The 20,856-nt window shown below is 48.8% G+C and overlaps 1 protein-coding gene across 1 annotated transcript in view; it reads left to right on the top strand.

The window, feature by feature from the left end:
* The window catches only part of LOC125756155 (uncharacterized), an 89,757-nt gene that overhangs the window by 52,525 nt on the left and 16,376 nt on the right, over positions 1-20,856 (top strand). The window contains exon 5 of the mRNA XM_037652213.2: positions 17,211-17,492. Coding sequence (XP_037508141.2) covers positions 17,211-17,492 — 282 coding nt within the window. The remainder of the gene's footprint in view (positions 1-17,210; positions 17,493-20,856) is intronic.

The following is a 20,856-nucleotide window of genomic DNA, read 5'->3' on the forward strand; positions in this document are numbered from 1 at the left end:
TTCTTGAAATGCTTGAACTTGCGACGTTTCCCACCTGAATTCGACGTCGGCCTTCGTGAGTTGCGTCAGTGGCTCGGCGATCCGTGAAAATTCCTTGACGGAACGTCTGGAACGGCGTACGGCCTTCTTGTTGGTGGGTGTCGGGAAGTCAGCGATGGCAACTGTTTTCCGCGGGTCCGGGCGAACACCATCCTTACTGATCACGTGACCCAAGAACAAGAGCTCCTCGTACGCGAACCGGCACTTTTCAGGCTTCAAGGTGAGTCCGGAGGTCTTGATTACTTGAAGTACAACGTCAAGGCGCCGAAGGTGTTCGTCGAAGTTTGAGGAAAACACAACGACGTCGTCCAAGTACACGAGGCACGTCTGCCACTTCAAGCCGGCCAGTACTGTATCCATAACCCGTTGAAAAGTCGCAGGTGCCGAGCAAAGACCATAGGGCATGACCTTGAACTCGAACAGGCCGTCTGGTGTTATAAAAGCAGTCTTTTCTCGTCGACTTCTATTTGCCAGTAACCGGTCTTGAGGTCCATCGACGAAAAGTACTTTGCGTTGTGTAATCGATCCAGGGTGTCGTCTATCCGGGGAAGGGGATACACGTCCTTCTTCGTGACTTTGTTCAGGCGACGATAATCGACGCAAAAACGTAGAGTCCCATCCTTCTTTTTCACTAGCACCACCGGAGATGCCCACGGACTCTTCGACGGCTGGATGATGTCGTCGCTTAGCATTTCGTCGACCTGTTTCTTCACGGCCTCGCGTTCTCGCGTCGAAACTCTGTACGGGCTCTGACGGAGTGGTCTGGCGCTTTCCTCTGTTATGATGCCATGTTTTGCCACGGGAGTCTGCCGAATTCTTGACGACGACGAAAAGCAGTCCTTGTATTGCAAGAGCAGGGTTTTGAGCTGTTCTTGTTTGTGCTTCTGAAGGCTGGGATTGATGTCAGAAGCTGTTTGCGGCGCTTTATTCGTCGGAGTAGGCTCGGGAGAATTGGTGAGGCCGAAAGCATTGCTGGCTTCTACGATTTCTTCGATGTAGGAGACCGTCGTGCCTTTGCTCACGTACTTGTACTCGTTGCTGAAATTCGTGAGCATAACTGTTGCTTTCCCTGCCCGCAGCTCTGCTACTCCTCTTGCGACGCAAATCTTGCGGTTAATCAAGTGGTGCTGGTCGCCTTCAACAACGCCTTCGAGGTCTGCTGATTTCTGAGTGACGACGGAAATGATGACGCTGGAGCAAGGGGGAATGGTGACCTGGTCTTCCAGCACATTCAAGGCGTGTTTTCTTGGCGGAGCGTGCGGCGGTAGTGCCTTTTCCGTGGACAGTCTTATTGACTTAGACCTCAGGTCGATGATTGCACCATGAAGGCCTAAGAAGTCCATACCAAGGATGATATCTCTCGAGCAACGCGGCAGGATTACGAAGTTCGCGGGATAAATCCGGTTGTTAATGGTGAGTCTCGCTGTGCAGATTCCCTCCGGTGTTACGAGGTGACCTCCAGCTGTCCGGATTTTGGGGCCTTCCTAGGCTGTCCTAACTTTCTTCAGCTTCGTGGCGAACGGTCCACAGTTGACAGAATAGTCGGCTCCGGTGTCGACGAGGGCTGTTACGCTGTGGCCGTCGATAAGAACGTCGAGGTCGCTAGTTCGTCGTCTTGCATTGCAGTTAGGTCGTGGCGTCGGGTCACGGCTACGTCGGTTTGTCCCGCTGCTTCCACGTTGCGTCGTCAGGTCTACTTCGGTCCGCGAGGTTTCGTCGTCAGGGGTTCGCGTCGTGTCCTGAAGCCTTCGTCGTGGCGGCGGCGTCGGCGGCGGAGGGTCTTCGGTATTCCGTCGTACACCAACCGCGCCTCCATCGGTTGCTGCCCTTGGTTTTCCGGATGCGGGCTAGGTGACCGGCCCCGGGTTGGGCCAGTGTATGGTCGGCGTTGGGGAGAGGCGTAGCGGCCTGGCGACGGCGATAGGGAAGGTCCTCGGGGGGTCCACTGCGCTCCTGCCAGATAGTCGGCGATGTCACATGGTCGTTCACCCTGCTGTGGACGCGGCGCGTCGACGGCGAACCCACGCAGTCCCATCTGTCGATAATGGCAGCGGCGGTAGGTGTGGCCGGCTTCTTCGCATTGGTAGCAGAGTGGACGATGATCGGGGGCGCGCCAAACGTCGGTCTTCCTCGGCGTGGATCGCTGGCCGGCTGGCGGGCGGTATGACGTCGGTGGTGGCGGCGGTGTTGCCTGGTGGCGGAACTGCTGGTGCGGCGCGGCGTCTTGACGTGGGCGAGGAGGGGGGGCGTTGCGTCGGGCTGCAGCAGCATAGCTCATTGCCTGCAGCTGCGGCGGTGCCGGCTGAGGAACAACCAGTGACTGTTGGATTTCCTCGCGTACAACCTCCGCAATCGACGTCACTTCGAGCTGTGTAAAAGGAGCGAGCTTTCGCAGCTCTTCTCGCACGATGGCTCGGATCGTTTCGCGCAAGTCGTCGGAGCCGAGGGCATGAACTGCTGCGCTGTCTTGGAATGCGCGGCGATTGTACTGCCGGGTTCGCATTTCCAGCGTCTTCTCGATGGTTGTGGCTTCGGAAACAAATTCCTGGACTGTCTTGGGTGGGTTCCGCATGAGCCCAGCGAAGAGCTCCTGCTTAACTCCTCGCATGAGAAGGCGAACTTTTTTTTCTTCGGGCATGGTAGGGTCTGCGTGGCGAAACAGCCTGGTCATCTCTTCCGTGAAGAGCGCCACGTTTTCGTTCGGCATCTGCACGCGGGTCTCGAGCAGAGCCTCAGCCCTCTCTTTGCGGGCGACGCTCGTGAATGTGGCGAGAAACCTGGCGCGAAAAATGTCCCACGTTGTCAGGCTTCGCTCTTGGTTCTCGAACCAGGTCCGAGCGGCGTCTTCCAAAGCGAAATACACATGCCGTAGCTTGTCTTCGCTGGTCCAGGCATTGAAAAGGGCGACTCGGTCGTATGCTTCAAGCCAGCTTTCCGGGTCTTCGAGTGATGATCCGCGGAAGGTTGGCGTCTCCTTGGGCTGCCGGAGAAGGATCGGCGCAGGCTGCACGGGATCGGTCATCGTCGTTGCGGTCGATGTTGGGATCTGGGGCTGCCTGGTTTTTTCGGGAAGGAGCCCGCACTCTGGCTGTAGTCCCTTCTGCCTGCGGCTTGTTCGACGATCCGGGTTTTCCTTGTCGTAGTCCTTGTCTCGGCTTGGGCTTGGGTCAGCGCTTCGCGGGGGCGTCCGGATCATGGAAGAAACAGCACCTCCACCAGATGTCACGTGGTCGCGACGTCGACGAAGGCAGCAGTCAGCATGTCGAGATAAAACTCTTTATTAGGCGAACTTGTGGCCGAGAAACTGAAAGCTACAGCAATACACTGATAGCGGCGAACAGAGCGTCGACCGTCGATCAACTGACAAGCGGTCAAGCGCGTCGGCTTTTATACAGGCGCTATGAAACTTTCCAGCAATATCGCTGGTGGCGGCGTTACCTCTCGACAAAGCTGGAACATTCGCGTGCGGCGCGCAATCTTAACAAAACGATCTACTAAAATCGTGAAGCTTCTCGAACACTGCTTCGCGGCCAGCGTCGAGCGTTGATAACCGTCCTTGCTGGTCAAACTCGAACACATCAAAATAAAAGAAGAAGCGGGCGTGGCAATATTAACAAAGTAGTTTCGAAAGGTGCAAAATTTTGCCGGCACTAAACTGGTTGGGTTATGATTAAATGATAATGATATTTTTAAACTCCTTTTTAGTATTAGCTGCCACGTCGTACTTGCAGATAAAATATCAAGTATGCCTAAAGACTAACCATTGCTTCCAAGCTTTTCGGTCATATTAGCCGATGCGCTCGCTTGTCCTCCACCCGCCAGAAGGCGGGTGCGCGTAGAGGCACTGGACGTGCGGCACGACCGCAAGAGAGGTAATGAAGCTGTGCTCGAGTAGAAAAACGGGTGGCTGTTCGCAGTGCCCAGAGACTGTCACGCCACTAAGCGGACCTCAGGGGAACCCCTGGGGGAGGGTTAGCAGGCAAAAAACTGGCAGCACTGGTAGCCGCTCCCTTGTTTGGCTGTTCTGGCCTGATGGGAAAGACGACGAAGTCTTCTAATAAGAATATTTATGTATTTATTCTTTTTATTGGCATCAGCATCCAATACTCAAAATATTTAAAAAAATACTTTTTTTTTCGTAAGACGACTTCTTGGCCAATCCCCCAGAGTGGGTATGAGCCATGCAGTAGACGATACTACTACTACTACTACTACTACTACTGAACGCTTCTCTCGGTGCTCTCTGCGTTTTCGGTGAAATCTACGGTTCTTTTCTGGTGCCTCGGCTACCCGTCTTGCGGCAATGGACACGTAGCCTTCCCGAGGCCTACCTGGCCAGAAGTCATCACGGCTGTCAACCGTAAGAAAGCGAGGAAGATTCCTCAGTGACATTGAGTACACAGAGCTGTACTTAGTCTAGGGCGATGACACATCAGACGACGGCTTTATCGTCGCCCAGAGCAAGAGGGCGAAGAGTAAGATCTTCAATGCGACTCCGTCAACTCTTGCGAGTACAGCGACTATGAAGCCAAGGCTTCAACGTTGGCCGCACGTCATAATCTTCGTACCGGAACATACGATTGCTGAACAGGCAAGCCCTATCCGCTTATCTAGAATATGCGGTGCCCAATGAGACTAAATACATTACAATCAATACACGGAAAGAAATCCTTGTTATAGACGGGATCCATGTGAGTGCGCTTGGAAAACTTCAGCAAATCACGGAGCTAGGCGGCATCCAAGTGCATCCTTTTATCCCATTGGATGATATATCCATAGCCGGTGTGGTTTACGACATCGATGTTGCAATTCCCAACGCGGACCTACCTACCTTCATCAAACCGGCAAATGAGGGCATCGTCATCACGCAAGTGCGCCGTCTTGGTCAGACACGGTGTGTAAAAGTGATATTCAAGGGGGATTGTATACCATCCCACGTCAAGGTCGGGAATTTCCGACACCTTCTTCGCCCATTCATACAGAAGCCGCTTCAATGACATCAGTGCTTCAAGGTAGGGCACGTCAAGGGCGTGTGCCCCAACTCGTTATTGTGCCCCCGGACACGCAGAAGAGACCTGCCGCTCGACTGTTATGAAGTGCGCCGACTGTAATGGCTCTCACGCTGCTTCGTCGAAAGACTGTCCTCGCATTAAGAAGGAGCGTACTTTCTCAAACAAATGGCGAGAGACAACTCGACCCACAGAGAGGCTGCCGAAGCAGTCCGATGTTGGCGCGGGCGGCTGCTCATGCATGAACAAGGCTCACGCACGAAAGGACAGCGCCCACTCCAATGCAGCAGCACATAGTCAAACGAGCTCAAAGACACCAGCGGATAGGAATCTTTCCCCAAAGGAATGGCCTGCGCTTCCGAACAGCTTACTTGCCAAGGAACCTCAGGAGGTGACGCGCCCTCTGGAGACTTCACCCGCCGCTGATGACGCACCTTGGGTACATCGTCAAGTGAAGTCTATGCTTTGTTCCCTCATGGGCGCCATTTGAGAGGTCTTATTGGACATGGGGCCAACGCCTGCACTGAGTGCCCTCAAATTACTGGACGCCTTGAGCGCAGTGCTTGAATCTCTTGAGTAGAGCCATGGCTACCAACCACCCTTCTTTTCGATGGGAAGTCAAGACAGCGTCCGTCATCCAATGGAATGCGAGAAGGCTCAAATCACGCCTTTCTGATTTTCCTCGATTTGTGCACACTAACGGCTTCCCCATCATCGACATTTGCGAGCCCAACATATCGAAACCAGCCAGATGGTCGGGGTACGAAACTGTCATGTCCTCGACAAATGGGGCATGCAGCAAAATCATCGTTTATTTCGGCGTGAAGTCACTTATATGCTACAGCCAACTGCGCCTGATGACAATCAGTATGTGTGTCTGACTGTTAAAAAGACCAAACTCATGTTTACTTTAATAGGCGTTTATATATCGCCTTTTAGTATTTTAGTACTTTTAATTCACGAAGATTAGAACATATATTGACTGTATGTCCTGCTCCATGGGTCATCATAGGAGATTTTATTGCGCATCATCTGACGTGGGGAAGAACAAGGACAAACGCAAGAGGACGACGATTGGCAATTTAGGCCTCGAAGCATGGCCTTTCTCTCCTGAATGATGGCAGCCCAACGTTTCTTTGAGGTGTGGCGTACGCTAACTGCCTTGATCTTACTTTCGTCTCCAGCTCCTTCACCAGATGTGTTAAATGGTTCTCGGATATTCAGACACACGGAAGTGATCACATTCCTACCTATCTTCACATCAAAGGGCTCTCCAAGTCTTGTCTACAGAAGACCTTCAGAATAACTAACTGGACCACTTTCAAGTCTGATATGAAAAATGTTTGCCAAGCGGGCCCGCTCACTGGGCTGGAGCAAGCAATCAACTGCACACTACAAGACGCAACACGCCCGATCGTGATTCCTTCTAAGCGAGACGAGTTCGATACAGAATTGGAACGACTTCGAGCGCTTCTCCGTCGCGCGGAACGACGATATCGGCGTACCAAGCCCATACATGACCTTAGGACAGCCAGGTGAATGCAAAAGAAAATTCAGCGTCTTATGGACAGATTAGCATATCAACGGTGGACAACGTTTTGCCAGGCATTAGACCCCCGCAAGCCCCTTTCTCAAACCTCGAGGAAGGTGTGTGGTTTGCGCTGCCAACCTGAACAGCGCTTTCCCTTGAAGACATTGGCGCTCGTTCAAAAGCGACAAGACATTGAGGTTACAGTAGATTTTTGCGCGAGGATTGCAGACCAAGCGGTTCGTCTAGATCCTGTTGCCGGATATGTCGTCCCCTGCTCCCGTGATAGCCAAATGGTACTTCCTCTTATCATGGAGAAACTTGAGGCAGCACTGGCTTCATGTAGGCGTTCCTCATCTCCGGGGCCAGATGGCATATCGTACTGAGCCTTGTGCAATATTGGTGAGGCCGCGCGGGGAGAACTACTGCGACTCTACAACAACTCGTGGCAAGAAGGCAACGTTCCTGACGAATGGAAGACAAGCCGATTAGTACTGCTCCTGAAGCAAAGCAGTGCCACACTTGAACTTGCCTCGTATCGCCCTATTGCATTGGCCAGCTGCGTGGGGAAGATAATGGAACGAATGTATATGGCCGCCTGGAGTGGTATCTCGAATACTACAATAACTATGCAAACTCCGTGGCTGGTTTCCGACGTGACCGTTCATTTATAGACAATGTTCTTGATCTCGTTACGTACGCTCAACAGCATAGATCACGTAAGCGACTATCTGCAGCGTTGTTTTTGGATGTGAAAGGCGCCCAGGATAATGTTCTACACGAGGCCATTATCAATGCACTTGAGGTGGTTGGTCCTGGTGGTCGAGTTCTTCGATGGATTGGTAGCTACCTGTCTGCAAGGTCATTCATTGTGTTCACCGAAGACGGCCCCACCAGACTACGCTATACCTGCCGAGGCGTTCCTCAAGGCGGAGCACTAAATCCCGTACTATTCAATCTCGCCCTCATCAACTTGTCGAGTCTCGGCCAAGTACGATCAAGATATCTCTGTATGCAGACGACATATGTGTTTGGACCTCAGCCGTTACACAACTTAAAATACGTGCGAGACTTCAAAAGGCTGTAATCTTGACAGCGCACTACCTTAGCAAAAAAGGCCTCAGAATATCCTCGGAGAAATGTGCATTGTTGGCGTTCAAACGCAAACCAATGACACCCTATGCCATTTATATTGACGGGCAGTCGATTTCTTATGGCAGAACCTACAAATTTTTCGCCATAATTATTGACAGAAACCTCAATGGGAGCCCATGCTTCGCCTACTTGAAGAAACGCCTGACGGCCATTGCCCAGCTCCTCAAGTTCCTGGGAGGGAAAAATGGGCATGTCAGTAGATGCAATGTTGGAATTATACAGAACACTTTTTCTCGGGTTTCCGAGATATAGTCTGCCTGTACTAACCAACACCTGCAAGACAAATCTTCGCGTTCTACAGCCTGCACAAGCTCAGGCACTCAGAGTTTGCCTAGGTCTGCCCGAACGTGCGCCAACAGAGGCGACTAGTGCCATCACCAAGGATCAACCGATACAATCGCACATTGCGTTGGAAGCCTTGAGAGCTCACATCAGGCATTTCGCTCGCGCTCCTAACCACCACCTAGCAACACTGCCCTCACAAAGACCTCTAGCATCATACTGCGCAACAATCTGGAGCTACTCCGCCAACCTACCGTCAGGCTTCAGCCCCGCATCCAAACCATCGATTCCACTTTGGTGTTTGATTCGTCCTGCAGTGCACCTCCGTGTACGAAGAATCAAGAAAAAATCCAATTTTTCATCGCCTGTCCTGAACCAGCTACCTCTACTTCAACTGCACTAGAAATACACCGACCACATACATATTTACACCGACGGCTCAACGACCATCCGTGATTCGTCTGGAGCAGTAGTTGCCCCAGCGAAAGGTGTAAGGTTAGCTTTCAGACCGACCACCCAATAACATCAAAGGCTGCTGAACCCGCAGCTCTTCGCGCTGCACTTTGTGTTGTCAGTCGCGAACAACTGCAGCGATGGTTATTTGTTGTGACTCCAAAGCAGCCCTACAATCACTGTTGTCCGCCCTGCGGCGTGGGCCATACGAACAACTGGTATTCGAGATAAGACACCTCATTCATACATCATTTGAGAAGGGGCACCAAGTGACATTTCACTGGTTGCCATGTCACTGCGGTGTGCTTGGCAACGAACATTTATTTATTTATTTATTTATTTATTTAGTACATACTGCAGTCGGTAGACCAAGCAGGAGGGGCGAAAAAGAGAGCATCGCGAAAAAAATCGAACAAATTATACAGCAAGTTAGAATAATACACAATACTACTGAAAAACAAGTCATACTAACTAGGATGCTTAGTTATACATCTCTAGAAGAAAAGTGAACAAACTTCTATAAACAGTTTCAAGAACAAAAAGTAAAGCTACACAGCTATAATGTAGCATTGCAATATCAACAGTGTAGATTACACAAAAAGATGCATGTATTTTTCAAAATCGGGAATGCCACGTTCAGGAAAAACATTTGAAGGCAGTGTATTCCATTCGCTAATGGTTCTCGGAAAGAAGGAGTGTTTGAAAAGGTTAGTACGTGCAAAGTATGGCGTCAGATCATGATTGCGAGCATGTCTGGTTTTCCTAGAAGAAGAGGGAGAGATGTATTTACTGGGATCGATATTAAACTGCCGATTACGAAGCAGGAAAAGAAACCTGAGCCTGGCGATAGCTCTACGCTGTTTCAGGAGTGGAATGTTGTTAGTAGCCATAAGTGATGAAGGTGAATCAAGATTCTGATATGCATTATAGATGAATCTTACCGCTCTCCTCTGGACCATTTCAAGTTTATGAACATCCTTTTTAAAATACGGGTCCCAGGCTACGCATGCGTACTCTAGGCGGGGCCGAATAAATGTATTATATGCAAGAAGTTTGATCTGAGATGGCGCGTTTTTTAGTTTGTGTCTAAGAAAACCTAGTTTTCTAGAGGCGGAGAAACAAGCGTCGTCAATATGTTTACTCCACGACAGTCGATTGGTAATATTGACTCCCAAGTATTTAAAACTGCTCACTTCGATCAACGGATTATTATTTAAGGTGTAGCGTGATGTAAAAGGGGTAAGTTTACTTGAAATACGCATAAAGACTGATTTACTAATGTTTAACTCCATCGACCAGGTATGGCACCAATCGGAGAGGGAATTTAGGTTGTTCTGCAGGCACTCTTGGTCCCTTTCACTTTTAATTGGCTTATAAAGAATGCAGTCATCTGCAAAAAGCTTTAGGCTTATGGTGGAGGTGTCAACTGATGAAACGATGTCATTGATAAAGATGAGAAACAAGACAGGGCCAAGGACACTTCCCTGTGGAACTCCCGAGGTTACGGGCAGAACCCCAGAGCTGCCGCCCTCGACCTGGACAAACTGTTTCCGGTTGCTAAGGTAGGAGCGGATCCAATTAATTACATTAACGGGTAGACCAATGTTTGAAAGTTTCGTGAGTAGTTTACCATGGCAGACACAGTCGAAAGCTTTTCTAAAATCTAAGAAGATGGCGTCTATTTGGTCGCCTTTATCAAGTGCTATTGCGAAGTCGTGAATTGTGGCGACAAGTTGAGTGGTACTTGAGAGGCCTTTTCTAAAACCATGCTGGAAAGGAGTCAAAATATTGTTTTCTTCAAGAAATGACATTATGTAATGCGTGATGATGTGCTCAAGAAGTTTACAAGGACCGGAAGTTAATGATATTGGCCGGTAGTTTTCAACATTTAGGTGATCACCTTTTTTAAATACGGGAATAACACGTTAATGCCGATAATGCTGCTCGGTCAGCTTTGCAAGGCGACAAAGAAGAGGCTATACCCATTTCAAGGTCTGATGCTGCTGCCATGATTCAAAGGATCGCAAAGAATATTTTGCACTCAACACTGAATACCTCAAGAACCCAAAACTATCGGCAACACCACCCAAACTAGTTGCGGAGATATCAAGTACCATCTGGACTCCACCGAAGAGAGGCCACTCTGCTATGCCGCTTATGGCTAACAGTGGCTTTCACGATAGGGCTGGCCGACAACGCTCTTTGCGATGCCTGCGGCACCGAGGAGACCTTGCAGCATGTCTTCTGCGACTGTCCTCGCTACGCTACGCGGATACGATCCCTCTTATTCGCTCTCGCTCGTCTTCCCAGCAGAACAATGACACTATAAACAATTCTCCAATGTCATCCTGAAAAATCATCGAGAATTCAAGCAATCAAGGCATTGGTCAAATTCCTAAGGACAACAGACTTACACGAGCGGCTGTAGACTCTTAATGATGCCGCATACCGCACAAGACTGACGCTCTGCGCTGTGAAGATATGTGTGTACGTGTGTGTTCCCCTCTCTTTCTCTCTTTCTTTACTCTTCTTTCAATCTCCCCGTCCCTTGCCTTGTGCAGGGTAGCATATCTGTTATGCCAAACTGGTTAACATCCCTGTCTTTTCTCTGTTTCGTTTTCCCCCTGGCCTGATTTTTACGACTTTCGCAATAAAGAAATACTACGACTTTGCATGATTTCTGTATCTTTGAAAAGAAAAACCGGGCCCTCCGTGACAAGATAAGCCTGATTCTTTCTAGCGAGACGCGAAGTTTTGTGAAAATGCGCGGTAAAGCACCCTGAGCATGCAGCGCTACAATTATAGCCTATAGCGTACGTAACAGCTCCGCGAGGTCTTCTGCAGCCGCGTAGGTTAGTGAAATGTTATTGTATGGCATTTTCTACGGAAACCCAAGCTCTTTCGCTTGCACATATTGTAACGACGCCGCATCGACGATCATACCGAAAACCATCAACGAATACGCTTTATCAGTAGCTGACATGACAGCAACGCCTTCTTCTTCGTCCCTGCACTGGGCCAAGAGCGCTCGCGCTTCATCGTTGTCGTCGCCGCTGGCACATAATATCATTCGTCGGTGTAATGCATGAAAACCATGACATTTAATGGGGGGTGTCATTTTTACGGGGTTAATGAGACCTAACAGACAATAATGTCAAGGAAAATATAGGGAATTTTATTAGTAGTAAATGTAATGTAAATGTGAAGAAGGAAAAGTGGACGAGAAGATAACTTGCCGCGGGCAGGGACCGAACCTGTGACCTTCCGCGTCCGATGCTCTACCAACTGAGCTACCGCGGCGGCCATCCCCCCGTCCACTTTATGGGGTATATATGTGCATTTTAAACGTGGAGTGTCAGTCAGCGCTGCCAGTAGCCATGACGGCGAGTGTAAAATACTCTTTTTCTGCCATTTGGCCTCACGTAGTACGTGAACTTACGTGAACAGCTGCCAGCTCGTAATAAGTTATTATTATAACTGCTTGTATAAACACGCGGTGACAATAGCTTCAGACAGCAGGTCTCGCGGTTAAGCGATGCCGGGTATCCTAAGAACCTCGTCGTGTCGGTTGCAGAAGGCTTATATAGAGGAGCGCTAAAGAAAGGTTCCGAGGAGGAGCATAGGGCGAGCCCAAGCAGGAGAAACTTTGCTCTCATTCCGTACATACATAAGTTCACTCACAGAATGAAGAAGATCAAAAAGATCGCGGAAAAATGTGACACAAAGGTAGTTTTTCAGCCCCCAATAAATTGCTGAGCCTGTGTAGAAGCACAAGACCAGACAGGGGGGGGGGGGGGGGGGGGTTAGGAGATCTCTGTTCGTTCCGCGTCGCAAAAGTGGGCGGTCCGCAGCTCTCTTCCGCCGAGAGGAAGAGGACAGCCAATCGTCAAGCGGTGAGCGGCGAGCTTTCCGGAAGTAGACGCGCATCGTTTGTCCTCGGCAAAGGGACCGAATATTTCAAAACGAAGTGTTTCTCGCCTTCTAATAAATATAGTTGTTATACGAAAAGATATTGTTTTTTTCTTTTCAAGCCCAAGCAGTTTCAGAAACAGCAATAGCTTTGAGTGCTGACATTTATTGGTGTTAGTTTTACAGCGAAAGCTCTTATGAGATCATTTCACCGGCCGTGTTTGGCGCCGTAGTTGTCCGCCGCCACCGCCGCCGCCGCTGCTGCCGCCACCGCTGCCGCCGCCGCCGCCGGTGTCCGTAACCAGTATCGCTCGAAATAAGAAAAAAAAGGAGATAAGAAAGAATTTCCAGGATGGAACGAGGTTCGAACCTGGGCCCTCTGCGTGGGAGCCCAGTATTCAACCTCTCAGCCATGCCGGTGCTTGAAACTGCTTTGCAAAAAGGTCCTATACAGGCTTCATGTCGGGATGGAACCGCACTAGCATATGCAATATAGCGTGGTTGAATAGTAAAATAAGCACCAAGCGTCGCACAACGCGAATTCTGTAACCAGGCGTAACACAATGCGAATTGCGCAACGAGTCTTCCAACCCATTACAAAGGGCTCTGCCATAATTCTTCATCGTCATCAGGCACAGCATCAACAAAGTGCGCATAATGCCTTACATGCGTTTAGCAGGTACCAATGCTCTCCGTAGAATGACGAAAAATGGCACAGTGCCTGCTGCCCTACTTCTCAAAAATTACAATGATTTATAGCGTAGTGGGTTCCTCGCAAGTGAACTTGTATTGGTTGCCAAGGAAGCCCATAAGCGCATGATCCATGTCCTCGGGGTCTCAGTAAAGTTATTCGCCCCCCCCTCCCCCTGTCTCTCTTCCACGTCAACGTATGGTATACAGCATGAGGGGAGAAGGAAATAGCGACCGGGCGTCACCCAATGCAAATTACATAACTGGTGGGCCGTTTAAAGCTTCCAACCCATTACAAAGGGCTGAGCCATAATTCTTCATCGTCATCAGTCGTCGCGTCAACAAAGTGCACATGATGCCTTACGGACGTGTAGCTGGTGCCTCGCTTCTCCGCAGAATGACGAATAATGGCTTAGTGGGTGCTTCCCAACTTCAGAAAAATTGTGATTTATGGCGTAGTGGGTACCTTTCTAGTGTACTTGCATTGTCGCCCCAAGAGAGCTTAAAACGGGCTCTACAAACGCCGCTCTTCCAGCCTTCGCTGTGACTGTGCTGCAGTTTCAGCGCAGGCCTGGCGTTTTTTCTAACGTGCTTGCTATGTTAATTCGCGCACGCGAAAAAAAAAAAGGGAAAAGTAGCGGTTGGCGCAGTTTTTCAAAATGTCGTCCCACCGGAATGTCTGGCTTGGCTCCCGGGTGTCGGATCGTCAAAGGGAGCTTCTGCTGGCTTTTATAAAAGAGCACCCAAAGATAGCTACGCCGTCGCGTCCGCTGGGGCCGTCATTCACGGGTGAGGACCGGGACGACACGTGGCAAGAGCTGGTAGCGCTTTTGAACTAAGAAGTCCCTGCGCGTAAGACCACAGCCCAGTGGCAGGCCCGTTCACTTTGTTCGCACTGTTCGTTTCGAGAACAGAAAGCGACGCCGCACTCGCTCATGTCTTCAAACGCATCTCGCACCTCCAACCGCAAGAGAAGCACACGTCGCAAGCACCATTTTCTCAAAATCAGCTGTTGCGGCAGCCCCAACCGCCGCATCATGCCGTGCGAAGCCGTTTGTTCGCTCGAGAGAACGCGTGCGAACGGTCTCGCGCTCCGTTCATTTGTAGCAGACGACATGCTTTTTATGACGCGGTATGACGTCACCAAAAAAAAAAAAAGATCAAGCAAAAAGAAAAATGGCTACGCCCCTCAGAGACGTGGTTTTTTCCGGCTTCGGTTAATCGCGTGCGCCGCCAGAATGGGTGCAGAACGAACGGCGCAGAACAGAGAGCTCCGATCACCCTACTCTTTATGACGCGATATGACGTCACCAAAAAAGAAAAGATCAAGCAAAAAAAAAATGGCGACACCTCCCGGCCTTGAGTGGCATCTCCCGCTTTGCGAATTTGTTGAACGTAGCACGTGTGTCGTCTACCGGATTCCGCTTACTCATGGCAAGTCTTACATCGGGCAGACCGGTAAATGCATAAACGATAGATTGCGCGAGCATAATAACAATGTAAGTAGCGTTGCTCCTGACGGTTTCCTTTCCCTGCATTGTCACACATGTAAGTGCAGACCTAGTTTTAAGAAACGGCCATCATGAGTAGGAGTAGGTGCGAGATGACGCGATTGATAATGGAGGCCAGCAGGATTTCAGTGTTTGGTGACGCTTGTGTGAGCAGTTCGTCAGTAATGTTGTCAAATAAGGAACTAGATTTAATGATTTCGCGATAAACTGGTTTTTAATAAGCACTATAAGAAAAAACGCCAGGCCTGCGCTGAAACCGCAGCACAGTCACAGCGAAAGCTGGAAGAGCTGCGTTTCTAGAGCCCGTTAAGCTCTCTTGGGGCTACAATACAAGTACACTAGAAAGGTACCCACTACGTCATAAATCACAGTTTTTGTGAAGTTGGGAAGCACCTACTAAGCCATTATTCGTCATTCTGCGGAGAAGCGAGGCACCAGCTACACGTCTGTAAGGCATTATGCGCACTTTGTTTACGCGACGACTGATGACGATGAAGAATTATGGCTCAGCCTTTGTATAGGGTTGGAATCTTTAAACGGCCCACCAGTTATGTAATTTGCATTGGGTGACGCCCGGTCGCTATTTCCCTCTCCCCTCATGCTGTATAACATACGTTGACGTGGGAGAGAGACGGGGGGGGGGCGAAGAACTTTGCTGAGACCCCGAGGAAATGGATCATGCGCTTATGAGCTTCCTTGCCAACCAATACATGTGCACTTGCGAGGAACCCACTACGCTATAAATCATTGTAATTTTACTGAGACCCCGAGGAAGTGAATCAGGCGCCTATAGGCTTCCTTGGCAACCAATACAAGTTCAGTTGCGAGGAAACCACTACGCTATAAATCATTGTAATTTTTGAGAAGTAGGGCAGCAGGCACTGTGCCATTTTTCGTCATTCTACGGAGAGCGTTGGTACCTGCTAAACGCATGTAAGGCATTATGCGCACTTTGTTGATGCTGTTCCTGATGACGATGAAGAATTATGGCAGAGCCCTTTGTAATGGGTTGGAAGCATTCAACAACCTTCTCGTTGCGCAATTCGCATTGTGTGACGGCTGGTTACAGAATTCGCGTTGTGCGACGCTTGGTGCTTATTTTACTGTTCTACCACGCTATATTACATATGCTAATGTGGTTCTTTCCCGACATCAAGCCTGTATAGGACCTTTTTGCAAAGCAGTTTCAAGCACCGGCATGGCTCAGAGGTTGAATACTGGGCTCCCACGCAGAGGACCCAGGTTCGAACCTCGTTCCATCCTGGAACTTTTTCTTATATCGTTTTTTTTCTTATTTCGAGCGATACTGGTTACGGACACCGGCGGCGGCGGCGGCGGCGGCGGCAGCGGCGGCAGCGGCGGCGGCGGCGGACAACTACGGCGCCAAAAACGGCCGGTGAAATGATCTCATAACAGCTTTCGCTGTAAAATGCGTTTGATACAGTGTTGTCATGTTTGTTATGCATGCGTGTAGGTTACAATGTATGTGTGTCGGAGCTATGCACACGTGACGTATGACGGTGAGGGAGTACATATACTAGCGGCATCAACTTGTAATAAAACAGTTGTTGAAAGTTTGCGCTGTGGTGTCTCGAATGTGCCTTCTTTTGTCCGTGTCTTAGCCTGCGCTACCGTCAATTATCATGCAACCACACGAAGAAGCCCAAATCGCCACCCTCATGCATTCATGCACACATCAATGTTATATTACTGCTTGGGGAAATACTTATTATGCTTACATGCTCGTTTATCTAGCATCCAGGAACGCTCATTACAAGTTATAACCTCCACAATATCTCGTTCATCATCTAAGGCCCTATTTTCTAAACTTAGTGTATTACATGTTTTTTACATATAAAGCTAGCCTGATGGTCCAGCTGTAGGAAGTTATCAACCATCAAGTTTCCATTGATGACTTTCAAATTCATTGATTAACTAATCAGAGTATAAATAGGTCTGCTCTGTCAAAAAACATTCTGCCAACAAAAGTGGTAAACAAGCTGCCTGTTTCAGTGCAATTTCTATTTGGAAAATTCTGAACTATGACTTTAAAATATTACCGCTAAACCGTTTTAGATCATCTTCGAAAACAGACGTGGTTTTGACACTTTGATTATTGTATCATCCAGTTGCGCTGGCTCTATATATGTTTTTCCGTGCATTTTTTTATTAACTGGTTCTCTTTGTATAGGTCACTGAATCCAAACCCCTATAATCAATGCAGTCCTGTGTTGCCAAATTTACTTTGTCTGATTCTGATAAGAGCCCCTCCCACAGTTCTTACTTTTTGGCCTCCATAAGAAAATATTGCACCCTCACATATGCATTGCTTTTGTGATTGTGCTAATAAACGTAAAAATAAAGTCTTTTTAATGACATTGGTAGCATGACGCTAACTTAGTTCTGAAGCCCGTTATACAACCATTCTTGCTTCGTTGAGTTGTTCAAGATCTATGTCATCAAAATCAGTACTTCGTGTTTTCTGGAACTGCACGCGACGTTTTATTGTAAAGCGGAGTAGCTTAGTCATTTCCGAAGTAGTTTCGACACTTGAGGTTTTCTAACCAGCCTAGCCACGTGCATTTTAACGAAACCGCAAGAGGTGACACGTATTCTTCTGTGGTCTCTACACAGGCGACAGCGGCATTGTTCTTCCCGACTCAGCTGCAAGCTCTCGTGCGTGAAATGCAACGGACCGACCGGGGAATGCCCACTATGCGAGTGGTCGTCGCGGGTGGAAGTGTGCTCACGGCTTCCACAGCCGAGGCAGCGCGCAAATCTTTCACTGGTCTCAAGCTCCTGCTCAACATATACGGCATGACAGAATCCTCCGGCATTGTCACAAGTCAACCGAAGACAGGCGATGTCCCCACCGACGTTGATGTAGGCGTTCCAGTCACCGGTGTTCAGATAAAGGTGGGCTGCTATAGAAGCATGCGAGGGCTAAAAAACAAACACAACTTCTTTTGTTTTGTCATCAGATATGAAGTTCTCCGCTCCCCGTCTCAGCTGATGTCAGCGTACGGCCACAACCACCCTGCAATATGCATCATTTACCTGCATCAGTAAAATATGGTTCATATTCCGCCCCAGAATTATCATTTATGACGTAAACAATAAAATAACAGCTATTCGTTTTCTGATAAAAGTTCCAGTTGTGTAAACGGCAACATTTGGAAACTGGAACAGAACAAACTCGAGTAACACTTGCGTTGTGCTCTTAATTATCCTTAATATTGTTGTTGCGTCCATGAGTGTGATGATAATTCTTTACATAAGTAGTATGCATACCATCTGCAGGCACCTAAGTGCAACAATATGTGATACACCGCTGCTCTCCAAACGATTGTTAAATGAGTAAATGAGAATCTAGACAATGTTTACTGGTATGCGCTGTATATACAAATCATATTACTACGAGTAGACACAATGGGAGTGATTATTTCGGCACTGCGCTAATTTAGTGCGAAGGCAACTTATTTTCGCAATGAAGATCACCATATCATTAGCTAAAACTAAGTGGACCAGGAGCCAGAGCTAACGTGGTTATTCTTTCACAAACAAGATGGTTTTCTCTCGGGAAAAATGTCTTGTCTTCCTATAAGTGACAAAATCTAAAATAAACATGTCATATAAATAGACACTTGAATAATGTGGTATCATAAATGCTTTGTTTGATTTAATGGCCACCTTATTTTCCCTATGACTTTAAGAGTTTCCCCTTGTATGCGCTTGCAATGCATGCTGTCGTAGAGATATCAACAGGGACGAAGCAAGCCATTCATGCACGTTATTGGACTTCTTCATTCTTCTGTTCATCCCCGGTCCTCACCAAGGCATCAGTGCGACATCCTTCTCGTCTTCCCGGTGGTCCAAATTCTCCACCGTCTCTGTGTTTATCCTGAATTGGATAATATGGAATCACACATATGACGGTGTTTGTTCTGGTTACCTTTGTAGAACATTCGTAGTAGCCGGATTTCGTGCGTTTTCCTGCCTACTGCCTTGGTGACAATGCATGGACTTCCCAAGTGATCCTGAGAGGAACCGAGTCTCTTATTGACCAGCATTGATATTACGGTGAAATTAGAGGCAACTTTCAGTAGTTCCTACTTTGTAACCCTTTGTTCATCCCGAACTCGTAATTGCCATTGTGGAGCCCGGCGTTAGAAAGTGTAATACTGCATAATGTGTAATCTGAAGGGTTTTCTCAAAAGTCGTACTGAAGCCCAATTGCTCTGTTTACCTATTATGGTGTTGTGCAAAGCACATTCACACCAGCCAGGGAGGCAGGGCGTCAAGTGGAATACTTCTTAAGGTGGAAGATTCATCTTTCGGCTAGGTAGTTGCCTTCGTGGTGGTATGACCTCATAAATGGGAATGATAATGCGGTGTTCTGCACATTTAAGAAGTTTTATTGCTATAGCAATTATATGGACACTCTCGGTATATATGGCCGTCACCGTCATGTCCCGTATATGAATATATATATATATATATATATATATATATATATATATATATATATATATAACGACAAACAAAATATTTCTCAAGGAAAATCTTTTAAAGCGCGGTACCGAGGATTCGAACCTGCGACACTTCGCTGCGCAGCGCGCTGCCTTTGACAATAGAGCGCCATGCGCTATTCGTTACCAGAATAATAGCGACAGAACATAAACGCACACGGCTTTGGGTGAAAGGCACGGGACGCCACGTGTGCATGGATGGATGAATAAACTTTATTTTGGTCCCTCGGAAGGCGCCCTAGCACGGTCCGGGCCGCTCCCACGCCGGAACAGAAAGACCAAGTCTCTGCTGCGTCATGGCAAAATTAAAATTATGTGAGGTGCGGGTGAGGCTGCACCGTTGCCCGCGTTGCGTTTACTTCGTATTGCTGGCGACCCACGCTAGTTTTCAATTTTTGTGTTGTAGCGCCCTGGGAGCGCAAGAAGTTATTGAGACCCGACTGGCCACTCGAAAATGGGACCGCGATATCCGCCGTCGGCTGGCTTGCGCTCAAAGAAATATCGAGAACTATGCATTGAAACTCGCCCGGCAGAGCTTGCATAATATTTGTTGCCAGGTGAGCAAGACCCCCAACACTCGTAACACGTGGAGCCTTCTCCGGCATCTGCTGGACCTAGCTGGAGGCAAGCTCCAAGCATGCCAACAGCTTGAGCGAAATTTCCACCAGTATCCTGGCACCACAGAGGAGCTCAAACAAGAGCTAATTGACACCTACAGCCTCCCCTTTTATCAGGGCTGGGACAGCCCTGGCGAAGACGCTCCAATCGCTTTAGCGGAAGTCCGAGCAGAACTAAATCGCCTTAAGACCAACTCACCGGTCGGCCCCGACCACATTGCTAACGCAATGCTTAGGAATCTAGACGACGCCTCGATTCACGCCCTCACCGACTACCTTCAAGAATGCTGGGCCGGCAGTGCCATTCCCCAGGAATGGAAGTGCGCCAATCTAGTGTTCATCCCGAAGCCAGGAAAATCACCCACCTTGGCCAATCTCCGGCCCATGTCTATCAATTCCTTTGTTGGCAAGTCGATGAAACGCGTTACCCAGACCACACTCCTTCGCTGCCTCGAAGACAGTTACTTTCTACCAGACACGATGCCCGGCTTTCGCCCTCATCTAGCAGCCCCGGACACTGAGGTAGTAGTAGTAGTAGTAGTAGTATCTTTGTGCTTCTTCTCTGTCACCAGGTCGTCATGCACCGCACACAAAACACGAAAGTCATCGTTGTTCCCTATGTTGCCAAGATATCCGACAACGTACTCCTCGAGGCGATTCTTCAATAACTCCAGACCCTTGCGTCGGACATTGCACTTATGCACACGTACGAGGCTTCCTTGCCGACCGCAAAATACAAGTCATCGCCCGCGCGACACATTAATGTACCATCTGTCCTTACAACCGTGGCACACCGCAAGGCGCCTTGGAGTGCACTTGGAGTGCCATCTTTGCCCAAATACTTGAGCAGAGTGAACACGCAATGAGAATGAAGGCAATGAGGTACCGGGGCATCTTGGATAAGCAGACATTGTGGGCTTTGAACAGCTATGAAGTGATGATGGGGCTATGGAAGACGGTAGCACTCTCAGGGCTGCCATAAGGAAATGCGGTGTTGTGCATCTCATATGGTACAACGGTTGGAATACTGGTGGCTGTATGGGTCGCCGCGTTGATTCCAGTAATCTCTTGGCGGCGCGGTGCTGTGAGAAGTGACACACTGGAACGATTCATCCATCAATTTGAGCACAATCC

Source organism: Rhipicephalus sanguineus, chromosome 2 (assembly GCF_013339695.2).
Source record: "Rhipicephalus sanguineus isolate Rsan-2018 chromosome 2, BIME_Rsan_1.4, whole genome shotgun sequence".
In the NCBI taxonomy this organism is placed as follows: Eukaryota; Metazoa; Arthropoda; class Arachnida; order Ixodida; family Ixodidae; genus Rhipicephalus; species Rhipicephalus sanguineus.